This window comes from Salvelinus sp. IW2-2015, linkage group LG13, assembly GCF_002910315.2.
Source record: "Salvelinus sp. IW2-2015 linkage group LG13, ASM291031v2, whole genome shotgun sequence".
NCBI lineage: Eukaryota > Metazoa > Chordata > Actinopteri > Salmoniformes > Salmonidae > Salvelinus > Salvelinus sp. IW2-2015.
Window position 1 is genome coordinate 23,299,289 of NC_036853.1, and position 23,648 is coordinate 23,322,936.

Genomic DNA, 23,648 nt, shown 5'->3' on the forward strand with positions numbered 1-23,648 from the left:
ATCTGAGTCCATATGTTTTCAGATTATTGACTTTATCATTGTTTTTGTACTTTTACCCCTTTTTCTCCCCAATTGGTAGTTACAGTCTTGTCCCATCACTGCAACTCCCCTAGGGACTCAGGAAAGGCGAAGGTCAAGAACCATGCGTCCTCCGAAACACGACCCTGCCAAGCCACACTACTTGCTTAACCCCGGAAGCCAGTTGCACCAATGTGTCAGAGGAAACCCCGTCCAGCTGGCACCGGGCCCACCATAAGGAGTTGCTAGAGCGTGATGGGACAAGGAAATCCCGGCCGGCCAAACCCTCCCCTTACCCGAGCCAATTGTGTGCCGCCTCATGGGTCTCCCGGTCACAGCCGGCTGTYACACAGCCTGGAATCGAACCCGGGTCTGTAGTGACACCACTCTGGAGGCCAGATTATTGACATTTAAAGTGGCAATCAGCAGTTGCTACATACATTTTTGGAGTTATAAATTAATGATATGTACCCATTGATTCTTGAAGAATATAACTTATAAATGCCTCATGAGTTTAGTTCAACTGTCCTACCACACCAGGACCCAAAATATAAGGGGGGATCCCTATCAGACACGAAACCAGCAGCCAGCCTCTCTCCCATTCCTTATAAAAGCAGACACAGTGCAGGACTCCGCTAGATCTGGACAGAGGGTTACTCTTTCAAGGTACAATGAGACTTTTCACTCTCAAGTAATTGTTGTATATAGATTATATGAATTCTAATGGAATAGAAATGAACTGAGTTGGGATGTTTTTTCTTCTCTCCTTTCTGTTTGATATGCTACTGCTCAGGTTGAAACAGAGGACACCTGTGAAGATGWCTCCATCAGTTTTCTTTGCTCTTCTGCTGGCTTGTGCTCTCCCATTCACTTCTGCTCAGTGTGAGTATTTGTAATCACTGCGTATGTAAATTGCTTTGATTCAGCTCCTTCTGTGTGTGTTTCTGGGTTTTATTCTAAATTGTTTTAATGTCAGTTAGAGATAAGGATGCATGTTGTCACTCTCTTTATTTAAATTACCATGAGTGTACTGAACTGCTTTCCGGGAAGGTAAAARAGATTGTGTGTACTGCTTGCCCACMCTCTGATTTCTATTGACTTATTAACAAATTATTAACTAGAGACGGACAAAGTGTATTCTGGCTCTATAATGTATGATTCAGACATTATCTTGTCAGTGTTACAAGTAGTGCTGAGCAATTAACTGAAAAGTCTMTTARTTWTTWWTTTTTWAACAACTAATTGACGACATCAMTTCAATTATTTGAATTCCATTTTTATTTTTATTTTTATGTGAGRTTGATGTGCAGTTTCTGTACGATAAATCAGATCAAGCCTGATCATGCTTTTTAATRAGCTTCTTGATATGCCACACCTGTCAGGTGGATGGATTATCTTGGCAAAGGAGAAATGCTCACTAACAGGGATGTAAACAAATTTGTGCACAAAATTTGAGAGAAATTAGCTTTTTATGTGTATGGAACATTTCTGGGATATTTTATTTCAGCTCATGAAACATGGGACCAACACTTTATATGTCGCTTTTATATTTTTGTTCTGTYTAGTTTAGCGCAGAAAACGTGGTAATTACCTACAGTGACCATAATCCATTGCGCATCCCGCTTAAACTTGTCTGYTCTTTGCTGAGCAAGACATGGAGACTGAGAGAGGAGAGAACACAGGATCGAGAGGGATAGAAAGCAGTTGCTTCGCAAGCCTGAAGAATACATGATCTAGTGATTGATAGTTGGTATACAGTGGTCATAAAAGTATGCCTTATTTACTTTGAAGAACTACTTCAATTGTATGTACTTCAGCTCTGTATGAGATGATGACTTGGAATTAAATAATAAAGTCATCAAATAAAAAAATATTTTATTAAAGTAAAGTACTATGAGTAAATTATTGGTAATAAGTGATAAACAGTAATGGGTAGTCACTACCATCATGGGACTTTTATTAATTGTTTTACTCTGTGTTGTTACAGCATTCAACCCACATAATAKAAAGTACATTTAATGTAAAATAAAATATATATAAAAAAATTGAAACRGAAACCGAACCGACCTCATAAAGCACTAATRGCTCAGCACTAGTGTCAAGTTCTGTGACAAATGTGACAAGGTCCTATTGTTGGAATGATATCGATACTGCTGTCATAGCTGGTGACTTGTGACATATCTCCATGACTGTGTGTGCTGGGCCAAGGTCAAGGTTTCCCAAACTCGGTATTTTTCAACACCCCCCCCCCCCCCCCCCCCCCGGAGTATGTTTTGCTTTTTGCCCTAGCACTACACAGCTGATTCAAATAATCAAAGATGAATAATGAGTTGGTTTTTGAATCAGCTGTGTAGCGCTAGGGCAAAAACTAAACGTGTATCCAGGGAAAGGACCGAGTTTGGGAAACCGTGTGCTAGGCTACTGAATGACACTAAATATACATTATGTTGTTGTCTTTTCTGTATAGCAAGCTGTAATGGGCAATGTGGAGGAGAGTATAACAGGGGTTACATGTGCCAGTGTGATTATGACTGTCTCACTCACAATGAGTGCTGTATTGACTACGAATCCCAGTGCACCACCAGTAAGGACTTTTCTTATCTATTTACTGTATTAATGGTGTCCGAGTTTCCCAAACTGGGTCTTGGGCACCCCAAGGGATGAACGTTTAGGTTTTTGCCCTAGCACTACACAGCTCATTCAAATAACCAAAGCGTGATGATGAGCTGATTATTTGAATCAGCTGTGTAGTGCTATGGCAAAAGCCAAAAGGAGCACCCCTTGGGGTCTGCAGTACCGAGTTTGGGAAACCCTGCATTATCACAAATTATCCATGAGAGTACTTGACATGTCATTTATTCAGATGATAAAGATCCACATATACATACAGGTATTATGCATGTGTTATAATAGCATAACCAGGACTGGTGTGATAATGGATGTATGTCTGGGTACCAGGTGACTCGTGTAAAGGGCGGTGTGGTGAATCCTTTAAGAGGGGAAGGCTGTGCGACTGTGATCCTGACTGTGCACGGTACAAAAAGTGTTGCCCAGACTACGACAGCCAGTGTGGCATAGAAGGTTAGTAAAATGTCTAAGAACCCCAAAATAGTCTTGTGAAGTAAAGCACACCGTTGCCTCATTTTGAGGCACATTCCAGTTATAAAAGTGAGGGGGGACAAAAATGCAATTTCAGAATGTAGGGGGACATGTCCCCCCCATCCCCAGTAAAAGTTGCGCCTTTGATTTCATGTATGAAATAATATGTATGACATTAAGTAATGTATGAAATAATGTCTGGCACATGATAGTATGACATATGACAATAAAAATAGGCATGCTGGCACTATGCATTCAGTGCATTCACAAAGTATTCAGAACCCTTCCCTTTTTCCACATTTTGGATGAAATAGAAAATGTCAATCTACACACAATACCCCATAATGAAAAAGAGAAAATGAGACTTCGAAATTGAGCCCAGGTGCATCCTGTTTCCATTGATCACCCTTGAGCTGTTTCTACAACTTGATTGGAGTCCACCTGTGGTAAATTCAATTGGTTGGACATGATTTGGAAAGGCACACATCTGTCTACATAAGGTTCCACTGTTGACAGTGCATGTCAGAGCAAAAAACAAGCCATTAGGTCGAAGGAATTGTCCGTAGAGCTCCGAGACAGGATTATGTTGAGGCACAGATCTGGGAAAGGGTACCAAAAAATGTCTGCAGCATTGAAGATCCCTAAGAACACAATGAACTCCATCATTCTTAAATGGAAAAAGTTTGAAATCATCAAGACTATTCCTAGAGATGGCTGCCCGGCCAAACTGAGCAATCGGGGGAGAAAAGCCTTGGTCAGGGAGGTGACCAAGAATCCGATGGATTCTGAGTTCCTCTGTGGAGTTCCTCTGTGGAGTTCCTCTGTGGAGATGGGAGAACCTTCCAGAAGGACAACCATCTCTGCAGCACTCCACCAATCAGGCCTTTAGGTTAGAGTCGCCAGACGGAAGCCACTCCTCAGTAAAAGGCACATGACAACTCGCTTGGAGTTTGCTAAAAGGCACCTAAAGACTCTCAGACCATGAGAAACAAGATTCTGGTCTGATGAAACCAAGATTGAACTCTTTGGCCTGAATGCCAAACGTCACGTCTGGAGGAAACCTGGTACCATCCCTACGGTGAAGCATMATGGTGGCAGCTTCATGTTGTGGAGATGTTTTTCAGCGGCAAGAACTGGGAGACTTGTCAGGATCAAGGGAAATATGAACGGAGCAAGGTACAGAGAGATCCTTGATGAAAACCTCCTCCAGAGCGCTCAGGACCTCAGACTGGGGGCGAAGGTTCACCTTCCAACAGGACAACGACCCTAACCACACAGCCAAGACAACTCAGGAGTGGCTTAGGGACAAGTCTCTGAATGTCCTTGAGTGGCKCAGCCAGAGCCTGGACTTGATCCAACATCTCTGGAGAGACCTGAAAATAGCTATGCAGCAATGCTCCCCATCTAACCTGACAGAGCTTGAGAGGATCTGCAGAGAAGAATGGGAGAAACTCCCCAATTACAGGTGTTCCAAGCTGGTAGTGTCATACTCAAGAAGACTCAAGGCTGTAATTGCTGCCAAAGGTGCTTCAAKAAAGTACTGAGMAAAGGGTCTGAATACTTATGTAAATGTGATATTTCAGGTTTTTTATTTGTATAAATTAGCAAACATTTCTAAAATCCTGTTTTTGCTTTGTCATTTTGGGGTATTGTGTGTAGATTGATGAGGGGAAAAAACAATTTAATCTATTTTAAGATAAGGCAGGAACAAAATGTGGAAAAAGTAAAGTGGTCTGAAAGCTTTCCGAAGGCACTGTAAATAGGCATGTTAATGTTAAACTCATGTAMTAGCCCGCATCAGTTTGTTTTGACTATTTTCTCTTTTAATAATTATTACAGACACACAAAAAAAAACAGGCAGCACAACAACACTGAAGACTAGCTCATGTAATAACATAAATGATGACTAACCAAAAGGTATAGCTTTGATTTAAAGATAGGCATGCCGGCACTATGCATGCAGTATAATCATATAAATACGCATGTTAAAATGCAGWAGCCCGTCAGTTCATCTCAACTATTTTCTGTTTTAGTTCAAGACCAGCCAGTACAACAACACCGAAGACTAGCTCATGCGATAGCGTAATCGATAACAAACCAAAAGGTATATTTCATAAAGCAATAGTTAATATAAACAATAGATTTTAGATAGTTATTAAAGGAAAAGTAGCTGCTTTTGGATACTCTGACTCATTTAGTACTTGATTGACACACCAGAACCAGAACCAGAGCCTCCCCAGATCCAACCAACTGAGGAGCCAGAGACGACGCCCAATCCACAGGAGGAACTAAATGAAGGTCAGTACTTTCAGAACAACCTTACTGAGGAGATGGACAACCAACACTTTAGTCTTAAATAAGAATGAAAATGTATTATTCACCAGTATTCACTCAGCCCAACATCTTCCAACACCAAAGTCAAAACACTCCCTGTAATAATAGTAATAATAGTGCAATATTATACAGATTATACAGAAAATACAGATATTTTCAACTTTTCTTGAACAATAAAGCACACGATAGAGAGTGTGACTCCCAGATGTTTTGGATAGCCTGTCACACTGCTGCAGCTCTCTCTAGCTATGACTTGAGCTGGAGCCCGGAGGCCAAGTCTCCCCAGATGTACCAAGGAGCTCTGTGTCTGTCGCGGCCAAGAGAAACAAAGGGAAATAATGTCATTATACACTGAACCAAAATATAAATGCAACATGCAACAATTTCAAAGAGTAAACGTTCATAGAAGGAAATCAATTGAAATAAATTKATTAGGTCCTAAACTATGGATTTCACATGACTGGGAATACAGATATGCATCTGTTGGTCACAGATACCTTAAAAAAAAGGTTGGGACATGGATCAGAAAACCAGTCAGTATCTGCTGTGACCACCATTTGCCTCATGCAGCGTGACACATCTCCTTCGCATAGGGTTGATCAGGCTGTTGATTGTGACCTGTGGAATGTTGTCTCACTCCTTTTCAATGGTGGTGCGAAATTGCTTGATATTGGCGGAAACTGGAACACGCTGTCGTACCCGTCGATCCAGAGCATCCCAAACATACTCAATGGGTGACATGTCTGATGAGTATGCAGGCCATGGAAGAACTGGGACATTTTCAGCTTCCAGAAATTGTGTACAGATCCTTGCGACATGGGGCCGTGTATTATCATACTGAAACTTGAGGTGATGGCACGACAGTGGGCCTCAGGATCCCATTACTGTATCTCGATAAAATGCAATTGTGTTCGTTGTCCATAGTTTATCTGGTGGACTGTTTGGTTCAAGACATGCCAGGATGAACTAGAACAACAAGAACATTTACTTGTGTAATAAATAGAGTTGTGTAATAATTACATATGCCCCATATAACTCAACCCCAGGAAATAAATCAAAGTTATTTTAAAAACTATTCAATTAATTTCTAGATTTGTCAGACGACCAGCCTATGCCATTGTTCACCCCAGAACCAGAACTCCAGGATGAACAGGAAGATGGTGATAGAAACATTAAGATATTTTCTCAACATAGCTGCTRATACTGTATGTACATTTTAATGATTCAATATTCCCTTCCACAGATGTGAAGGGTGAGACCTGGCCAGATCTTCCTGTTCCCTCTCCTGATACTGGGTCAGAGGACCCTGAAGCTGGTCTGGTGGATCCAGAGGTGACCGCTAACCCAGATGACCCTGAAGAAACCCCTGCCTCAGAGAGCACCAGCGGGTCAAAGCTCTCTCCAACTGAGCCAGCCTCTTCAGACCCCTTAGACCCCACGCTGGACACTAACCCTCAACCCACAGATACAGAGGATGACCCTGAGAAAGAGGCCATTTTAAAGGGGGACTACACACCCTTCCCTGAGGAATTGGATACAGAAGCAACACCASGCTCGGAAGGAACCCCACCAGCAGCCAACCCCAACCCCTCCACTGCCGAACCAGCCAATGAGACCCCCGCTGAGGCAACAGGTAACAAATTCAATTCAATCTTTATTGTTCCAACAGGGAAATTCATTGTACAGTTAGGAGCTTACAGTTTATATGTATAGCATTATATATTGGCACAGTGCGGGAAATGATAGCCAAGCCATCTCTCACATACCAACATTTGAGAGATAGTCCTATCTCACTGTTCCTAGAAATTGTATTGGATAATATGTTTCACAATTATTTTGAGTCATCTGGATTCAAATCTGACACTGACACAAATCTCATGTGTTCCAGATTCCAGTGATCCTGAGGGACAGCCTTATTCCAGCAGCAGCCCATCTGCAGCCGGCCCAACTCTCCCTAGGTCCACCTCTGAGCCCACCCCCGCCTCCCCAGTTGCCCCTCAGCCCTCCGACCAGGCCTCCCCGAGCTCAGAGCCCCAGCCCGGGCCAACTCCTGCAGAGGACACCCCTGAACTCCTACCTGAAGGACAGAGTGAATTGGACCCTGAACGTCAGGAGGCAGAATCTGAGAACACAACGCCAGATGAATCTGAACCCACACCCTCGAACCTACAGGATCCCAATGTGGCCTCTGAGGCGCCAGCATCTGAGAGTGGTCCCGAGTCCAAACCTGGTAGAGGGGATCCCCCAAATAATTTTAATGACAACAGTGTACCCCAGACTGTAGATCTGGCTACGCGTCTCACCATAGACCCAGCGGGACAAGAGGAAGGAGATGAGGCAGCACCAGAGGAGACCACAAGCAACTCCATGAAGCTCACTCCCGTCCCCACTCCTGTCCCCACCACCGTCCCCACCCAAAACAAACTCACTGAGAAAACCAAGCCCAATAAACCCACAGAGAAACCTAAGCCCAAATCCACCCAGCCAAACACCCTCACGGATATCAACCAAGCTCTGGGCACAGACAACTCCAGGGACTACCAAGCAGGTAAACTTAGACCTTGCTTTGCCTTACTTTAATACCATTGCAAAGAAACTCAGTCAAAGTTGTAAAGCACTTATTACTAATGGTAAAAGCTATTACTGGGTAGATTCGCCAGCCCTACTTTTCTTATAGGTGGAACTGAGATGTATTACTTCTCTTGGATGAAAAGTGCTTCCTCCTGCCAAGTGTAGCTGCACTATATTAACTGTCAAAGGTGACAGTTTTCCCAGAGCCTAACAAGTCAGTCCAGCAGATTCTGTGGTTTGGGGAAAAAATACTCCTTCACAGAGCAAACAGAAAAAGAGTTGACATTAAATAGTGTGTGCTGTTCAGTAAACGTTCTTGGGAGAAACACATTAGCCAGTTGACACATGGTCAGACACTTTAAATTGTTCTGATTCACTTAATAACACATTCTCCATGTTGTTTTTCTTATTAGTCCTCACATGTGGCTCCTTTTAAACGTGGCTTTTTCCTCCAGATGAACACGACATCGACATCTGCAGCGGTCGTCCTGTTGGCGCGGTCACTACGCTGAGGAATGGGACCGTGGTGGTTTTCAGAGGTCAGTGCCAGACCAAATCAAAATCAAATCAAATGTTATTTGTCACATGCGCCGAATACAACACCTTACCGTGAAATGCTTACTTACAAGACCTTAACCAACAATGTAGCTTTAAGAAAAATAAGATTTAAGAAAATATTTACTTAATTAACTAAAGTAAAAAAATATATAAATATAAAAATAAAATAACAATAACTAGGCTATATACAGGGGGTACCTGTACCGAGTTAATGTGCTGGGCTACAGGTTAGTCGAGGTAATTGAGGGAATGTGTACAGTAATAGTCAAAAGTTTGGACACACCTACTCATTCAAGGGTTTTTCTTTATTTTTTACTATTTTCTACATTGAAGAATAATATTGAAGACATCAAAACTATGAAATAACACATATGGAATCAGGTAGTAACCAGAAAAGTATAGCCACCATTTGCCTTGATGACAGCTTGCACACTATTTTTACATTCTCTCAACCAGCTTCATGAGGTAGTCACCTGGAATGCGTTTCAATTAACAGGTGTGCCTTGTTAAGAGTTAATTTGTGGAATTTCTTTCCTTCTAAATGTGTTTGATTCAATCAGTTGTGTTGTGACAAGGTAGGGGTGGTATACAAAAGATACAGAGGCCCTATTTAGTAAAAGACCAAGTCCATATTATGGCAAGAACAGCTCAAATAAGCAAAGAAAAACGACAGTCCATCATTACTTTAAGACATGAAGGTCAGTCAATTCGATACATTTCAAGAACTTTTAAAGTTTCTTCAAGTGCAGTCGCAAAAACCATCAAGCGCTATGATGAAACTGGATCTCTTGAGGACCGCCACAGGAAAAGAGGCCCAGAGTTACCTCTGCTACAGAGGATAAGTTCATTAGAGTTGCACCTAAGATTGCAGCCCAAATAAATGCTTCACAGAGTTCAAGTAACAGACACATCTCAACATCAACTGTTCAGAGGAGGCTGCGTGAATCAGGCCTTCATGGTCGAATTCCTGCAAAGAAACCACTACTAAAGGACACCAATAATAATAAGGGACTTGCTAGGGCCAAGAAACAAAAGCAATGGACATTAGACCGGTGGAAATCTGATGAGTCCAAATGTGAGATTTCTGATTCCAATCACTGTGTCTTTGTGAGACGCATAGTAGGTGATCGGATGTTCTCCAGATGTGTGGTTCCCACCGTGAAGCATGGAGGAGGAGATGTGATGGTGTGGGGCTGCTTTGCTGGTGACACTGTCTGTGATTTATTTAGCATTCTGCAGCGATACGCCATCCCATCTGGTTTGCGCTTAGTGGGACTATCATTTGTTTTCAACAGGACAATAACCCAACACACCTCCAGGCTTTGTAAGGGCTATTTGACCAAGAAGGAGAACAGCCAACAACTGCTCAGCATATGTGGGAACTCCTTCAAGACTGTTGGAAAAGCATTCCAGGCAAAACTGGTTGAGAGAATGCCAAAAGTCTGCAAAGCTGTCATCAAGGTAAATTGTGGCTACTTTGAAGAATCTCAAATCTCAAATATATTTTGATTTGTTCAAGACTTTTTGGGTTACTACATGATTCGATATATGTTATTTTATAGTTTTGATGTCTTCACTATTATTCTACAATGTAGAAAATAGTCAAAATAAAGAAAAACCCTTGAATGAGTAGGTGTGTCCAAACCTTTGACTGGTACTGGACATGGAGGTAGGGGTAAAGTGAATATGCATAGATAATAAACAGCGAGTAGCAGCAATTAAATACGGATATATYCAGTATATATAAGGGGGACCAATGCAAATAGTCTGGGTAGCCATTTGATTAGCTGTTCAGCAGTCTTATGGCTTGGGGGTAGAAGCAGTTAAGAAGCCTTTTGGACCTAGACTTGGCACGCCGGTACCGCTTGCTGTGCGGTAGCAGAAAGAACAGTCAATGACTAGGGTGGCTGGAGTCTTTGGAAATGTTCAGGCCCTTTTCTGACACCGCCTGGTATAGAGGTCCTGGATGGCAGGAAGCTTAGCCCCAGTGATGTAGTGGGCTGTACGCACTACCCTCTGTAGCGTCTTGCGGATGGGGGCCGAGCAGTTGCCATACCAGGCGGTGATGCAACCAGTTAGGARGCTCTCGATGGTGCAACTGTAAAACATTTTAGAGGATCTGAYGACCCATGCCAATCTTTTCAGTCTCCTGAGGGGGAATAGGCGTTGTCTTCCCCTCTTCACAACTGTCTTGGTGTGTTTGGACCATGATAGTTTGTTCGTGATGTGGACGCCAAGGAACTTGAAGCTCTCAACCTACTCCACTACAGCCCCGTCGATGAGAATGGGGGCATGCTCTGACCTCCTTTTCCTGTAGTCCACAATCATCTCCTTTGTTTTGATCACGTTGAAGGAGAGGTTGTTGTGAGAGCAAAATTGCGAGATTATGTTATAATACTTTTATTGCATCAAATGGTTGTTTTATTAAACAGAATAAGGGGTTGTTAGAACGCTGATCTGTGTGTGTTCTACTGAGGATGGGCCTCTGGAAGATTTATGATGTCTTTGGTGATACCGCATTCCAGAGCATGAGTTAAGGTTTCTGTTCTATACGGTATCAGGGAGAGATGGCTCCAGTATGGAGTTGAGGGGCCAGACACTGGTCTCTACAGAATGAGGTATCATGTTTTTACAGCAGATACTGTCTGCTGTGAATTATAAGTATCTTTCATACAAATCTTAACCTTGTGACCCATTCCATGCATATTTTGTGTGTCATGTAAACTGAAGGAGAATGGACTTTGCCATAAAATGCTGTGGCTCAAACCAGCACGATGAGATCTGTGATCACCTCCAGGGGTGATTAGCGACCAGCTCCATTACTGCAGTAATTAAATAATAACGTTTGATTGTTTTGAAGAAATCTTAAAAGTCTCTCCTTTTGATTACAATAATTTCACCACACAGGTCTCTGACCTCCCTATAGGCTGTCTCATAGTCGGTGATCAGGGCCTACCACCGTTGTGTCGTCGGCAAACATAATAATACTGTTGGAGTCGTGCTTGGCCACGTAGTCATGGGTGAACAGGGAGTACAGGAGGGGACTAAGCACACACCTCTGAGGGGCCCCCGTGTTGAGGATCAGCGTGGCAGATGTTGTTGCCTACCCTTACCACCTGGGGACGGCCCGTCAGGAAGTCCAGGATCCAGTTGCAGAGGGAGGTGATTAGTCCCAGGGTCCTTAGCTTAGTGATGAGCTTTGAGGGCACTATGGTGTTGAACGCTGAGCTGTAGTCAATGAACAGCATTCTCGCATAGGTGTTCCTTTTTGTACAGGTGGTAAAGGGCAGTGTGGAGTGCAATAGAGATTGTGTCATCTGTGAATCTGTTGGAGCGGTATGCAAATTGGAGTGTATCTAGGTTTCTGGGATAATGGTGTTGATGTGAGCCATGACCAGCCTTTCTAAGCACTTCATGGCTACAGCTGTGAGTGCTATGGGTCGGTAGTCATTTATGCAGGTCACCTTAGTGTTCTTGGGCACAGGGACTATGGTGATCTGCTTGAAACATGTAGGTATTACAGACTCGGTCAGGGACAGGTTGAAAATGTCAGTGAAGACACTTGCCAGTAGGTCAGTGCGTGCTCTGAGTACACGCCCTGGTTATCCGTCTGGCCCTGCAGCCTTGTGAATGTTGACATGTTTAAAGGTCTTACTCACATCGGCTACAGAGAGCGTGAACGGCTTGGTGTAGATAATTAAGTCTATGTGCCAAACACACCAGATGTTGGGTTTGCCCTCTCAGACYGCACCCTGAATATTCAATGATGCAAAGATATTGTGAGTGGACTGTCCTTCAGCTCTTATTTGCTTTCTATAGATGTGACACTTTGATTGTTTTTCGAACCCAAGAGAATGTTCTAAATTGAGACATGAGGGTYTAGTGAGTTAACTACAGTTTATTAAAACAACACCATGTATTAAATAGACCAGGAAAATTAAAATCTGGATCTTGAAACCAGTTCCATAGCACTGCTGATTTCCACTCTTCCCCTCTAATGAAGGACMGATTTAGACCTGGGACACCAGGTGGGTGCAATTCATTATCAGGTATAACAGAAAACTAGCATTACTCCAGACCTCCAGGCTCAGAATTTAATAKCCCTAATATAGACTATAGAGCAGYGGTATTCAACTCTTACCCTACAAGTTCTGGAGCGAGRCTGCTGGTTTTCTGTTGTACCTGATAATTAATTGCACACACCTGGTGTCCCAGGTCTAAATCAGTCCCTGATTAGAGGGGAGCAATGAAAAAATGCAATGGATCTGGCTTTGAGGTCCAGAGTTGAGTTTGYAGGCTATAGAGGATACATTGAGGATGAAAAGTGATTGAAGACAAGATGCAGATGCAAGTACCAGTGTTGCTCCCCTTGTAGGACACTATTTCTGGGTCATGGATAGTAACAGGATGCCTGGACCTGCCCATCGGATAACAGACGTGTGGGGAGTCCCTTCTCCCATTGACACCGTCTTCACCCGCTGCAACTGCCAGGGCAAGACATACTTCTTCAAGGTACAGTACACCTTGTGACTATCCTAAGCCTATTGTGTGCTATAAGACTTCTATACTACATTAAATGGAGGTGATAGACAGAATAAAACAAATATATATATTCATGTGTGTGCTGTCCCCTCCGCAGGGTGATAACTACTGGAGGTTTGAGAACAGCATGATGGACATGGGCTTCCCCAAGCGGATCAGTGTGGGCTTCAATGGGCTGCAAGGTCAGATTACGGCTGCCCTGTCTGTGCCTGAGTACCACAAGAGGAAAGAGTCTGTCTACTTCTTCAAGAGAGGTGACTGATCTCTATAGCCAAACTACTTCAGTGGAGGCTGCTGAGGGGAGGACGGCTCATAATAATGTCTGGAATGGAGCAAATGGAATGGCATCAAACACATAGAAACCAGGTATTTGGTCTATTTGATACCATTCCACTGATTCCACTCCAGCCATTACCACGAGCCCGTCCTTCCCAATTAAGGTGCCACCAACCTCATTTGCACTACTTACACACTACTAGCCCATTATGTAAGGGATAATCAATGAGGGACTATGCGTTCTATGGAAAATAACGAACAACGTGAAAGGTGTGTTAGCGGAGTGGAACTAACCTTCCACGAACTTGCATTATTTTCCAGAGAACACATACAGCCCCGAGTTGATTATCCCTTTCATACCAAGGCTATAATTAAGCAATAAGGCCGAGGGGTTGTGGTATATGGACAATATACCATGGCTAAGGACTGTTCTTAAGCACAATTCAACGTGGGGTTCCTGGATAGTCGTGATATATTGGCCATATACCACAAACCCCCAAGGTGCCTTATTGCTATTATAAACTGGTTACCATCGTAATTAGAACAGTAAAATAAATGTTTTGTCAAACCCGTGGTATACGGTCTGCTATGCCACGGCTGTCAGTCAATCAGCCAATCAAGACTCAAACCACCCAGTTTATAATTTAACACATATGCTGCTAGAAATGTGTTCATTTGGCGGTAGAAGTGTGTTCAACTACGGTAGTTTATAATATTAACAAGGCACCTCAGGGGTTTGTTGTATATGGCCAATATTCCAGGGCTAAGGGCTGAATCCAGGCACTCCGGTTGCATCGTGAAAAGAACAGCTCTTAGCCGTGGTATATTGGCCATATACCACACCCCCTCAGACCTTATTGCTTAATTTTATCATCGCATTGTTGAATACACATTTCTCATTGGCTTGAAGGGCATGCTAGAGCATGCATTATTTCTGTATCATGCACGGTATATCAGACCGGTAGAATTCAATGGCTATAGTTCATTCTTACATGTTCTATTTTGAGCTGCTTTTGAAAGCAAAAGTCAAATTGAAAACATTATTAGCATTGTTGAATTCGATGTTTGGTTAGCTAAACTAGAAAGTCTGTTTGTTTGGTTACCAAGGCAACTACTGTAGCTATCTAGTAAACTTGCTAGTAGCTACTTCAGTGGATGTTGAACACATTTATACATGCAAATGAACACATTTCTAGCGGCAAATGTGTTAAATTATAGCCATGGTCTAAAAGGGATAATCAACTCTGGCCTCTATGCGTTCTCTGGAAAATAATGCAACTCGGTGGAAGGTAAGTTCACACCTTCCACATCGTTCATTATTTTCCAGAGAACGCATAGCCCATTGTTTATTTAATCAATAAGGCACGAGGGTGTGTGGTATATGGCCAATATACAATGGCGAAGGGCTGTTCTTATGCACGGCGCATCGCGGAGTGCCTGGACACAGCCCTTAGCCGTGGTATATTGGCCATATACCACAAACCCCTGAGGTGCCTTATTGTTATTATAAACTGGTTACCAACGTAATTAGAGCTGTAAACATACATTATTTTGTCCTACCCGCGGTATACGGTCTGCTATACCACGGCTGTCAGCCAATCAGTATTCAGGGCTCGAACCACCCAGTTTATAATATCCCTTAACCCCGATATGCTCTGTTTAAATACATGAGATTATGTTTTATTGCTAATGCCAGTGKTAACAGATTTACTTAGGTTTCGACTGTCTCAGGTAAAGCATAACATAAACAAGCATGCTCATGCCATCTGTAGTATCCTGAGTTAGCATGTCTGATATCTGTATGATTGTTTATTCAGGAGGCTTGGTGCAGAAGTATTCCTACCAGTCTGGCACCAGCCCTACATGTAACAGGAAGGCCCACTACTCTGCTTATACCGTACACAACCGCGTTGCCAGACAAGCAGGTAATGAGCRGCCCACATTTTGACCTTTTCAGTCCTTTCACTGAACATTTTGTCAGACTGAAGTAGTGATGAAAACATGAGAAACTAGTCAGGTTTTAGGTACGGTTATATTTGAGTTGAGCCACATTTTATCTATAAAGATGACTTGCAGAGAGAGAGATGCTGCTCGGAAGGGGAGAGAGATGAAAGAACAAGAAAGAGAGGGAACAAGGTTCACTGTYTGTAAACAGGTAATTCAGGGAAAACAAGCAGAACAGATTGTGTGGGTGCAGAATCAGATTGTAGTGTAGTGTCACAACACAATGTTGTTTTCAATGAGTCACTAAAAGTAAACGGACAGACTGCAATGACGCACAATTCAGTCCATGACATTTTACTCCAACAATCAGACTCCTAGACCATAAACTCTCAATTTCAAACATCACACCATCATCAATAATATTGATGATTTGTCAATCTCTAAACTGAACTGTGTCTCTCCTCTCAGTGTCTCTGCTGGGACAGGAGATCAACATCCGTCTGACCTGGAGAGGCTTCCCCTCCACCGTGACCTCCGCCGTGTCCATCCCCACCCACAGGAAACCTGAGGGATACAACTACTACCTCCTCTCACGCTGTAAGTATTTAGCCCAGACACAAAATCATATATATTTTTTTATAAGATTTTATTTATTTTTTATTAACAATACAAAACATACACATACAAACGACAGCATCATACAAACATCAACTACATCACACCTGCCCAGACTCGCTAGCACACACCCCCATCTCCAGCYCCCGCATCACTTTATGCCACATGGCCTCAAACTGTACCATTTTGTTTCTCTCRGTAGCCCACACCCTTTACATTTTTTGATAATAAATCACTTGACCTTCCCATTGTGTTAATGATGGCGGATTGGTTGATTTCCAGTTTAAGTATATATATATATTTTTTAAGATGATTGACAAGAAAAGTATCATCCAACCCATCGGGTATCTCACTGCACCCTCCTATGCTGTCTTGAAATATGCAGACAAAAGGATTCAAAGTAAATGTACATTGTAATACTACTGACAGCAAAATGTCTAACTCCGCCTATAATTTTGGACTTGATAACATTCCCAGAAGGCATGGATTATTGAGTCATTATTAGTTTTTACACTTCAGACATGACTGCCGTTGTGCTYTAGAATGTGAATTTTGTCTCTTGTATAATACATTCTATACATTTTCATTAACTGTAATCTCGTTAGTTACAGTATGTTCCAACATTTCCCTCTATCTTGTGCCAATATCAGTTCTTTTTAAGTCTTGGTTCCAGTAGTTTAATTTTGTTTCTAAGAGATTGTCAGTTGGAAAGGCTCTCTGCAAGGTTTTGTATAGCTTACCTATCATATGAATATCCTTTTCTGACTCAAATAGGATTCCCTCAAGATTTCGCTCATCTCCAAAATATTTCAAATCAACTTTTTGTGATATAAAATGTTTAAGTTGCATGTATTTGAAAATATCTACATTGGTCAATCCAAAATTGCTTTTTAAAGCTGTCATGGAATTTAAAAAAAAATCTAATTACCAGGTAATTTACGGTTTCTATGCCTTTAGTTTTCCATGTGGACCGATTTATTGTGAATTCTGAAAAGCTATCTAAGGATTGTTCCATAAGGATGTGTTTTGAGGGAGTTATATTGGTTCTTGTAGAATACGTTTCATTTTCTTCCATATTGTTATAGTTTTCTTAACTATGAAGTTATTAATGTTCATAGCCTTATCCTTTGAAAATAGACAGGTAAAAAAATTCTGAGGATGAGCATGCGCATCATCAAATCAAATGTTACTTGTCACATGCGCCCAATACAACAGGTGTCGACTTCACCGTGAAATGCTTACTTACAAGCCTTTAACCAACAATGCAGTTTTGAGAAAAATAAATTGGTTAAGAAAATATTTACTAAATAAACAAAAGTTTTAAAAAGTAACACAATAATGAGGCTATATGCAGGGGGTACCGGTACCGAGTCAATGTGCAGGGGTACAGGTACCGGCATCTTCAAGATGTAACCATGGTTACTATTTAGTGCATTTAACTATACTGAACAAAAATATAAATCACAGTTCATGTAAGAAATCAGTCAAATAAAATAAATTKATTAGGCCCTAATCCATGGATTTCACATGACTGGGCAGGGGCACAGCCACAGGTGGGCCTGGAAGGGCATAGGCCCACCCACTGGGGAGCTGGCCCAGCCAATCAGAATACATTTTTCCCCACAAAAGGGCTTTATTACAGACAGAAATACTCCTGTTTCATTAGCTGTCCGGGTGGCTGGTCTCAGACGATACCGCAGGTGAAGAAACCGTATGTGGAGGTCCTGGGCTGGCGTGGTTACACGTGGTCTGTGTTTGTGAGGCCGGTTGGATGTACTGCCAAATTCTCTAAAACAACATTGGAGGCGGCTTAGGTATTACAAATTCTCTGGCAACAGCTCTGGTGGACATTTCTGCAGTCAGCATGCCAATTGCACACTCCCTCAACTTGAGACGTGTCACATTTGTGTTGTGACAAAACTGCACATTTAAGAGTGGCCATTATTGTCCCCAGCACAAGGTATACCTTTGTAATGATCTTGCTGTTTAATCAGCTTCTTGATATACTACACCTGTCAGGTGGATGGATTATCTTGGCAAAGGAGAAATGCTCACTAACAGGGATGTAAACAAATGTGCACATCATTTGAGAGAAAGAAGCTTTTTGTGCGTTTGGGACAATTTCTGTGAACTTTTATTTCAGCTCATGAAACATTGGATCAACACTCTATAGTTTATATTTTTGTTCAGTGTATATATATATCACAGGTAAAACCCTTGGGAAGCAATTTGATACAATTCCAAGCCTGGAAAGTTAAAACCACCCTCAATTTTACATCTTCCTTTTTTAAAGTCTCTTTGACTGACTATACTTTTTAAAGAACGTCTTCGGCGGGATAATTGGAATTACTGAAAATAAATACAAAAACTTTGGAAGCCATGCCATTCTGCAAGTTACATTTAAAAAAGGAGAAATGTCATATTTAAAGAGGAGCTGGGTTAGACAGGCCAATGCTGCCACCTACTGTAGTAACAGCAGGTGTCATCATCCTGATAAATAAGGACAACATTTTCCCTAAAACCCAGCACATGGAACAAGAAGGCCATATTCTAATGTTGAATTGTACCTTACATGGTGAAAAATACACATTGATATCATTGTATATCCCACCAGGGGCATATCTGGTGTTTGTAGATCGAATTCAAGCTATACTATATTATATCCAGACAGGAACAACAATTTAGCAGGTGACCTAAATCCTACATTCAATAAGATCGACAGACGTAGTAATAAACAAGGCAAATTTAGGTAGCCTCCAAATAGGCTGAAAAAATTAAATGTATGATATAGTGATATCGGATCATTCACTGGTATCATGCTTAATTACACCAATAGAAGATACACTTAGTGACAGAATTTGGAGAAATGTATTAACTACGTCAACGAAAAAATAAAAACCTTAACCATTACAAATGTAGACAGAGGATAGAGAAAAGCCAACCCCAATTTAATCTGGGATGCCTATAAAGCGTACATTAGAGGAATGATAATCTAAATTAAAGCTAGATCTGATTTAGAAAATACAATTTAAGAAAACTGTATCACGATCTTAGAAAAAGCCCATAAAAAAATCTTTACAAGGTAAAGAAGAAAATAAAATGTCAATGTAAACAGGAATTACGATATTTTACTTTTGAAGAGAGCCAACAATTACAGGTTAATCTCAAATAAAGCATATTACTTAATGGCAAATAGACCTGGTAAATATCTCACAGCTCTCACAAAACAAAAACATGGTAAACCAGTTTTAATTTTAAAAGATACACATTTGGTAATTAGAAATATCGTGATTAATTACCATTTTAAAAGCTTCTCTGAAAATCTATATAAATCAGAATTAAACAGTTGGATGAATCCTATAGCCGTCTTAGACTCAACAACCCTGAACCAATTATCAGCAGTCAAAAAATAATCACTAAAAACAGAGATCCCAAAATAAATATTAGATACTTTTAAAACATTCACACTGAGAACAGCACCAGGAATGGCTGACTTTCCCATTGACTTCTATTCATCATTTTGGGACAAATTAGTGCCCCTAATTCCACAAATGACAACACATGTCACTCAATCCAGTACTTTCTAGTTCCATGTATCAAACAGTCATTTCAGTTATATTAAAGCCAGGAAAATCTGGAGTCACCTACTGATTATAGACCCATAAATMTAATAAATTGTGGCAAAATAAGCTTAAGCAATAGAATGGCAAAAGTATTCCCAGACTTGATACATATCAAACAGGGTTTATTAAAAATACAAGAACATTTCAGTTTAATACAATGCACAAAAAAACAAGCTATAGATGTATCAATAATTGCTGTATGACAAAAATGCTTTCTATTCAAAACTTTGGAATCGTTCAACTTTCCAGCTGAAATAATACATTTTATAAAAATATATAAAAATGTCCCAAAGCAAACATATACACATAATACATCATCTGATGCAATGTCTTTAGAAAGTGGCACAAGACAGGGATGCCCCCTCCTGTTTGCACTGACAACTGAACCGCTTGCAGAAAGAATTAGACAGGACCAGGACCAAACGTAACAGGTTTCAGTAAACATGAATATAAACTAAACTTATTTGCAGAGAATCTCCTGATATACAGTTGAAGTTGGAAGTTTACATACACCTTAGCCAAATACATTTAAACTCAGTTTTTCACAATTCCTGACATTTAATCCTAGTAAAAATTCCATRTTAGGTCAGTTAGAATCACCACTTTATTTTAAGAATGTGAAATGTCAAAATAATAGTAGAGAGAATGATGTATTTCAGCCTTTATTTCTTTCATCACATTCCCAGTGGGTCAGAAGTTTACATATACTCAATTAGTATTTGGTAGCATTGCCTTTAAATTGTTTAACTTGGGTCAAACGTTTCAGGTAGCCTTCCACAAGCTTCCCACAATAAGTTGGTTGAATTCCTCCTAACAGAGCTGGTGTAACGGAGTCAGGTTTGTAGGCCTCCTTGCTCGCACACGCTTTTTCAGTTCTGCCCACAAAATTTCGATAGGATTGAGGTCAGGGCCTTGTGATGGCCACTCCAATACCTTGACTTTGTTGTCCTTAAGCCATTTTGCCACAACTTTGGAAGTATGCTTGGGGTTATTGTCCATTTGGAAAACCCATTTGCGACCAAGCTTTAACTTCCTGGCTGATGTCTTGAGATGTTGTTTTAATATATCCAAATAATTTTCCATCCTCATGATGCCATCTATTTTGTGAAGTGCACCAGTCCATCCTGCAGCAAAGCACCCCCATAACATGATGCTGTGGATATAGATACTTTTGTACCTGTTTCCTCCATCTTCACAAGGTCCTTTGCTGTRGTTCTGGGATTGATTTGCACTTTTCGCACCAAAGTACGTTCATCACTAGGAGACAGAACGCGTCTCCTTCCTGATGGGTATGACGGCTGCGTGGTCCCATGGTGTTTATACTTGCGTACTATTGTTTGTACAGATGAACGTAGTACCTTCAAGCGTTTGGAAATTCCTCCCAAGGATGAACCAGACTTGTGGAGGTCTACAATTGTTTTTCCGAGGTCTTGGCTGATTTCTTTTGATCTTCCCATGTTGTCAAGCAAAGAGGCACTGAGTTTGAAGGTAGGCCTTGAAATACATCTACAGGTACACCTCCAATTGACTCAAATGATGTCAATTAGCCTATCAGAAGCTTCTAAAGCCATGATATCATTTTCTGGAATTTTCCAAGCTGTTTAAAGGCACAGTCAACAAACTTCTGACCCACTGGAATTGTGATACAGTGAATTATAAGTGAAATAATCTCTGTAAACAATTGTTGGGAAAATGACTTGTCATGCACAAAGTAGATGTCCTAACCGACTTGCCAAAACTATAGTTTGTTAATAAGAAATTTGTGGAGTGGTTGAAAAACTAGATAATGACTCCAACCTAAGTGRATGTAAACTTCCGACTTAAACAGTACCTGACCAATATTGAAAAAAACTCTATGTGGAAAATACCGAAATAATAACTCACACTCTACAGCCATGAAATGGCCTAAATAAATAAATACTTAGGATGCTTAATAAATGACAAATATATAAAGAACTTTATTCCATTACTGAATATGAAAACAGATGTTATTAAATGGATGATCTGTTTGCTGTAAAAATCCATTCCTAGATTATACCTTAGACATGACGTGTGTGACACCTCTGAGCCCCATGTGTCTGGGTGGGGTGGATCATAAGCTGCATTTAGACAGGCAGCTCAATTTGGATATATATATATATATTTTTTTTTCCTTCATTGTTTTTTTGACCAATCAGATCTGAAAAAGATCTGACGTGATTAGTCAAAAGAATTGGGCTGCCTGACTAACTGGAGCGAGAGGGAGGGGATGGTGGAGTTAAGATGATGGGTCTGCTGGCACAGCATGGTTAGGTCCTGATCCCGTCATAGGTTGTCAACAGCAGCCGACCTTCCTAACTCTGAGTAGGGAGGTGTTTCTGTCCGTCTGGTTATTGTCACTAAAGAAACAAAACATGAGGCTCAGGGTCTGCTGTGGCCAATTAAGAGGCCTTCCACATGCCATGTTTTTCTGACAAAACATGGTTCATGGTTGGTGGTTTTCAGACAGTTATACATTTTGCATGGTTCAAAACAAGTAAACTCTGCAATGACATCAAGTGAGCCCATATTWTCCTCACATCCCTCTCCCCTCTTGTCTTTCAGCCAAATACTACAACGTCAATATGAGAGATGAGCGGCCTTTCATAGCTACTCCTCCCGTGAGCGCCGCTCCCCAGAAGAACTCAGCCAAAGACTTTTTAAACTGTCCAAAGGAAGTCTGAGAAAAAACAGCCAGGAATCAAAAACCGATTGAGTCACAAACTTTATTAGTCATAAAAACCAACACCACAATGCTTTTGTAAGCAGAGTCCTTGCTAACTTTAAGTACAAAAAAATATGATTAATCATAACAATGAAATGATACATGATCATCATGACTAGAACCGATTCTAAAACGCGATATGTCATTTCGATTAATGGGGACCGCGGGTGTTCTCTTTGGAACCATGGTGACCAATCTTGTAGTGCCATGGCGATGATGTCAGGGCAGGAGCTCTGATTGGTTGTTCATCTGGCGAATCTCCTCCCAGTCCCAGTTACACCCCGTGATGGCAACGTCCCTGGTTCCCATCAAAAGACACATACTGATGAGACAACGCTCTGCTTTACCAATGTAAAAACAAATCACATATAATATATAAAGCAAAGACAATGCTAATGTAACAATTTTACATTAAATGTTTTATCTTGTGACTATTAAAATTGCTTTAACATCAACAATGGATGTGGACATGTTTAATATACGTGGTATTAAGAGCTGTGTACAGTATAAATGTGTGTGTTATCTAACCTCTCCTCATATGGTTCTCTGTCCAGCGTTGGAGCTGTCGGCTGGGTCCTGGTCTAGAGGGTTTGGGCTGAGTGCTACTAGTGTCTAAGGTGGAGATGGTGAGAGAAAGGCGCAGTTACACAGCTCATTCCAACACTGGGTGCTCCTACAGACCAAATGTGAAAGCAATCTGTCCTACTAGTCAGAGACAATGGACCCTTTCATTAAACATTCATTCCAAGGGGGTCGGAACCAAGCTCCTATAAAACCGGTATTAAGCTTGTCAAATTGACTGAAATCTCACTAGAATGCTGATCCAGTAAAATCCACCTATTTATAGTTTGATATAAGGTTGGAGCATGGGTAGGGGTTACAATGTAGGGGTCAGTACCTGCAGAGCTGGAGGAGGGTTCCTGGCTGGTAGAAGGCAGGCTTGCGTCGTCTGAGGGCTGGGCAGGTTCCTCCATCTCTCCTGCCTGAGACGCCACAGGCTCCAGAGACACCTCCACACTGGACATACACAAGTCACAGTCATTTACTATGGAGGATCACACCATTAACTACTGCTGTGGTTCAAGTTCAATTTCATAGAGTAAGCAAGATGGTCTCACCGGTCTCCCTCAGGCTCCATTAAGACATCGCTCTCGTCCCCAGGAGGGGGTCCTCCAGCCACCGCCTGGCCCGGGGTAGAGCTGGTTACCATAGGAACAGACAGGGAGGAGTGTTCGGGGCAGTCAGAGGGCGGGACCTCTGTGAATATGGACACTGGGGGGAAAAAGTGAATTCTGGAGTGTTCAAATATTACTGCCAATAATGAA

General features: G+C 41.5%; 2 protein-coding genes across 8 annotated transcripts in view; one reads left to right on the forward strand and one right to left on the reverse strand.

The window, feature by feature from the left end:
* Nucleotides 1-511: 511 nt before the first annotated feature.
* LOC111972335 (proteoglycan 4) lies at nucleotides 512-22,781 on the forward strand. Of its 2 annotated transcripts, XM_023999350.2 has the most exons (14): nucleotides 512-684; nucleotides 812-900; nucleotides 2,486-2,602; nucleotides 2,977-3,099; nucleotides 5,335-5,415; nucleotides 6,543-6,611; nucleotides 6,695-7,084; nucleotides 7,340-7,999; nucleotides 8,478-8,561; nucleotides 12,956-13,092; nucleotides 13,220-13,376; nucleotides 15,216-15,323; nucleotides 15,811-15,939; nucleotides 22,164-22,781. In XM_023999350.2, exons 1-14 carry the CDS (start codon nucleotides 527-529, stop codon nucleotides 22,280-22,282), a joined length of 2,421 nt encoding a protein of 806 aa, XP_023855118.1. In that variant the 5' UTR covers nucleotides 512-526; the 3' UTR covers nucleotides 22,283-22,781. The 2 variants fall into 2 exon arrangements, with proteins under 2 accessions (XP_023855118.1, XP_023855120.1); XM_023999352.2 differs by lacking the exon at nucleotides 6,543-6,611.
* The window catches only part of LOC111972334 (nucleoprotein TPR), a 45,437-nt gene continuing 44,087 nt past the window's right edge, over nucleotides 22,299-23,648 (reverse strand). For all 6 annotated transcript variants that reach the window (XM_023999345.2, XM_023999348.2, XM_023999347.2 and 3 more), the window contains exons 46-49: nucleotides 23,442-23,595; nucleotides 23,222-23,340; nucleotides 22,852-22,935; nucleotides 22,299-22,621 (exon numbers count right to left, since the gene is read on the reverse strand). In XM_023999345.2, coding sequence (XP_023855113.1) covers nucleotides 22,569-22,621; nucleotides 22,852-22,935; nucleotides 23,222-23,340; nucleotides 23,442-23,595 — 410 coding nt within the window. In that variant the 3' untranslated portion in view covers nucleotides 22,299-22,568. The remainder of the gene's footprint in view (nucleotides 22,622-22,851; nucleotides 22,936-23,221; nucleotides 23,341-23,441; nucleotides 23,596-23,648) is intronic.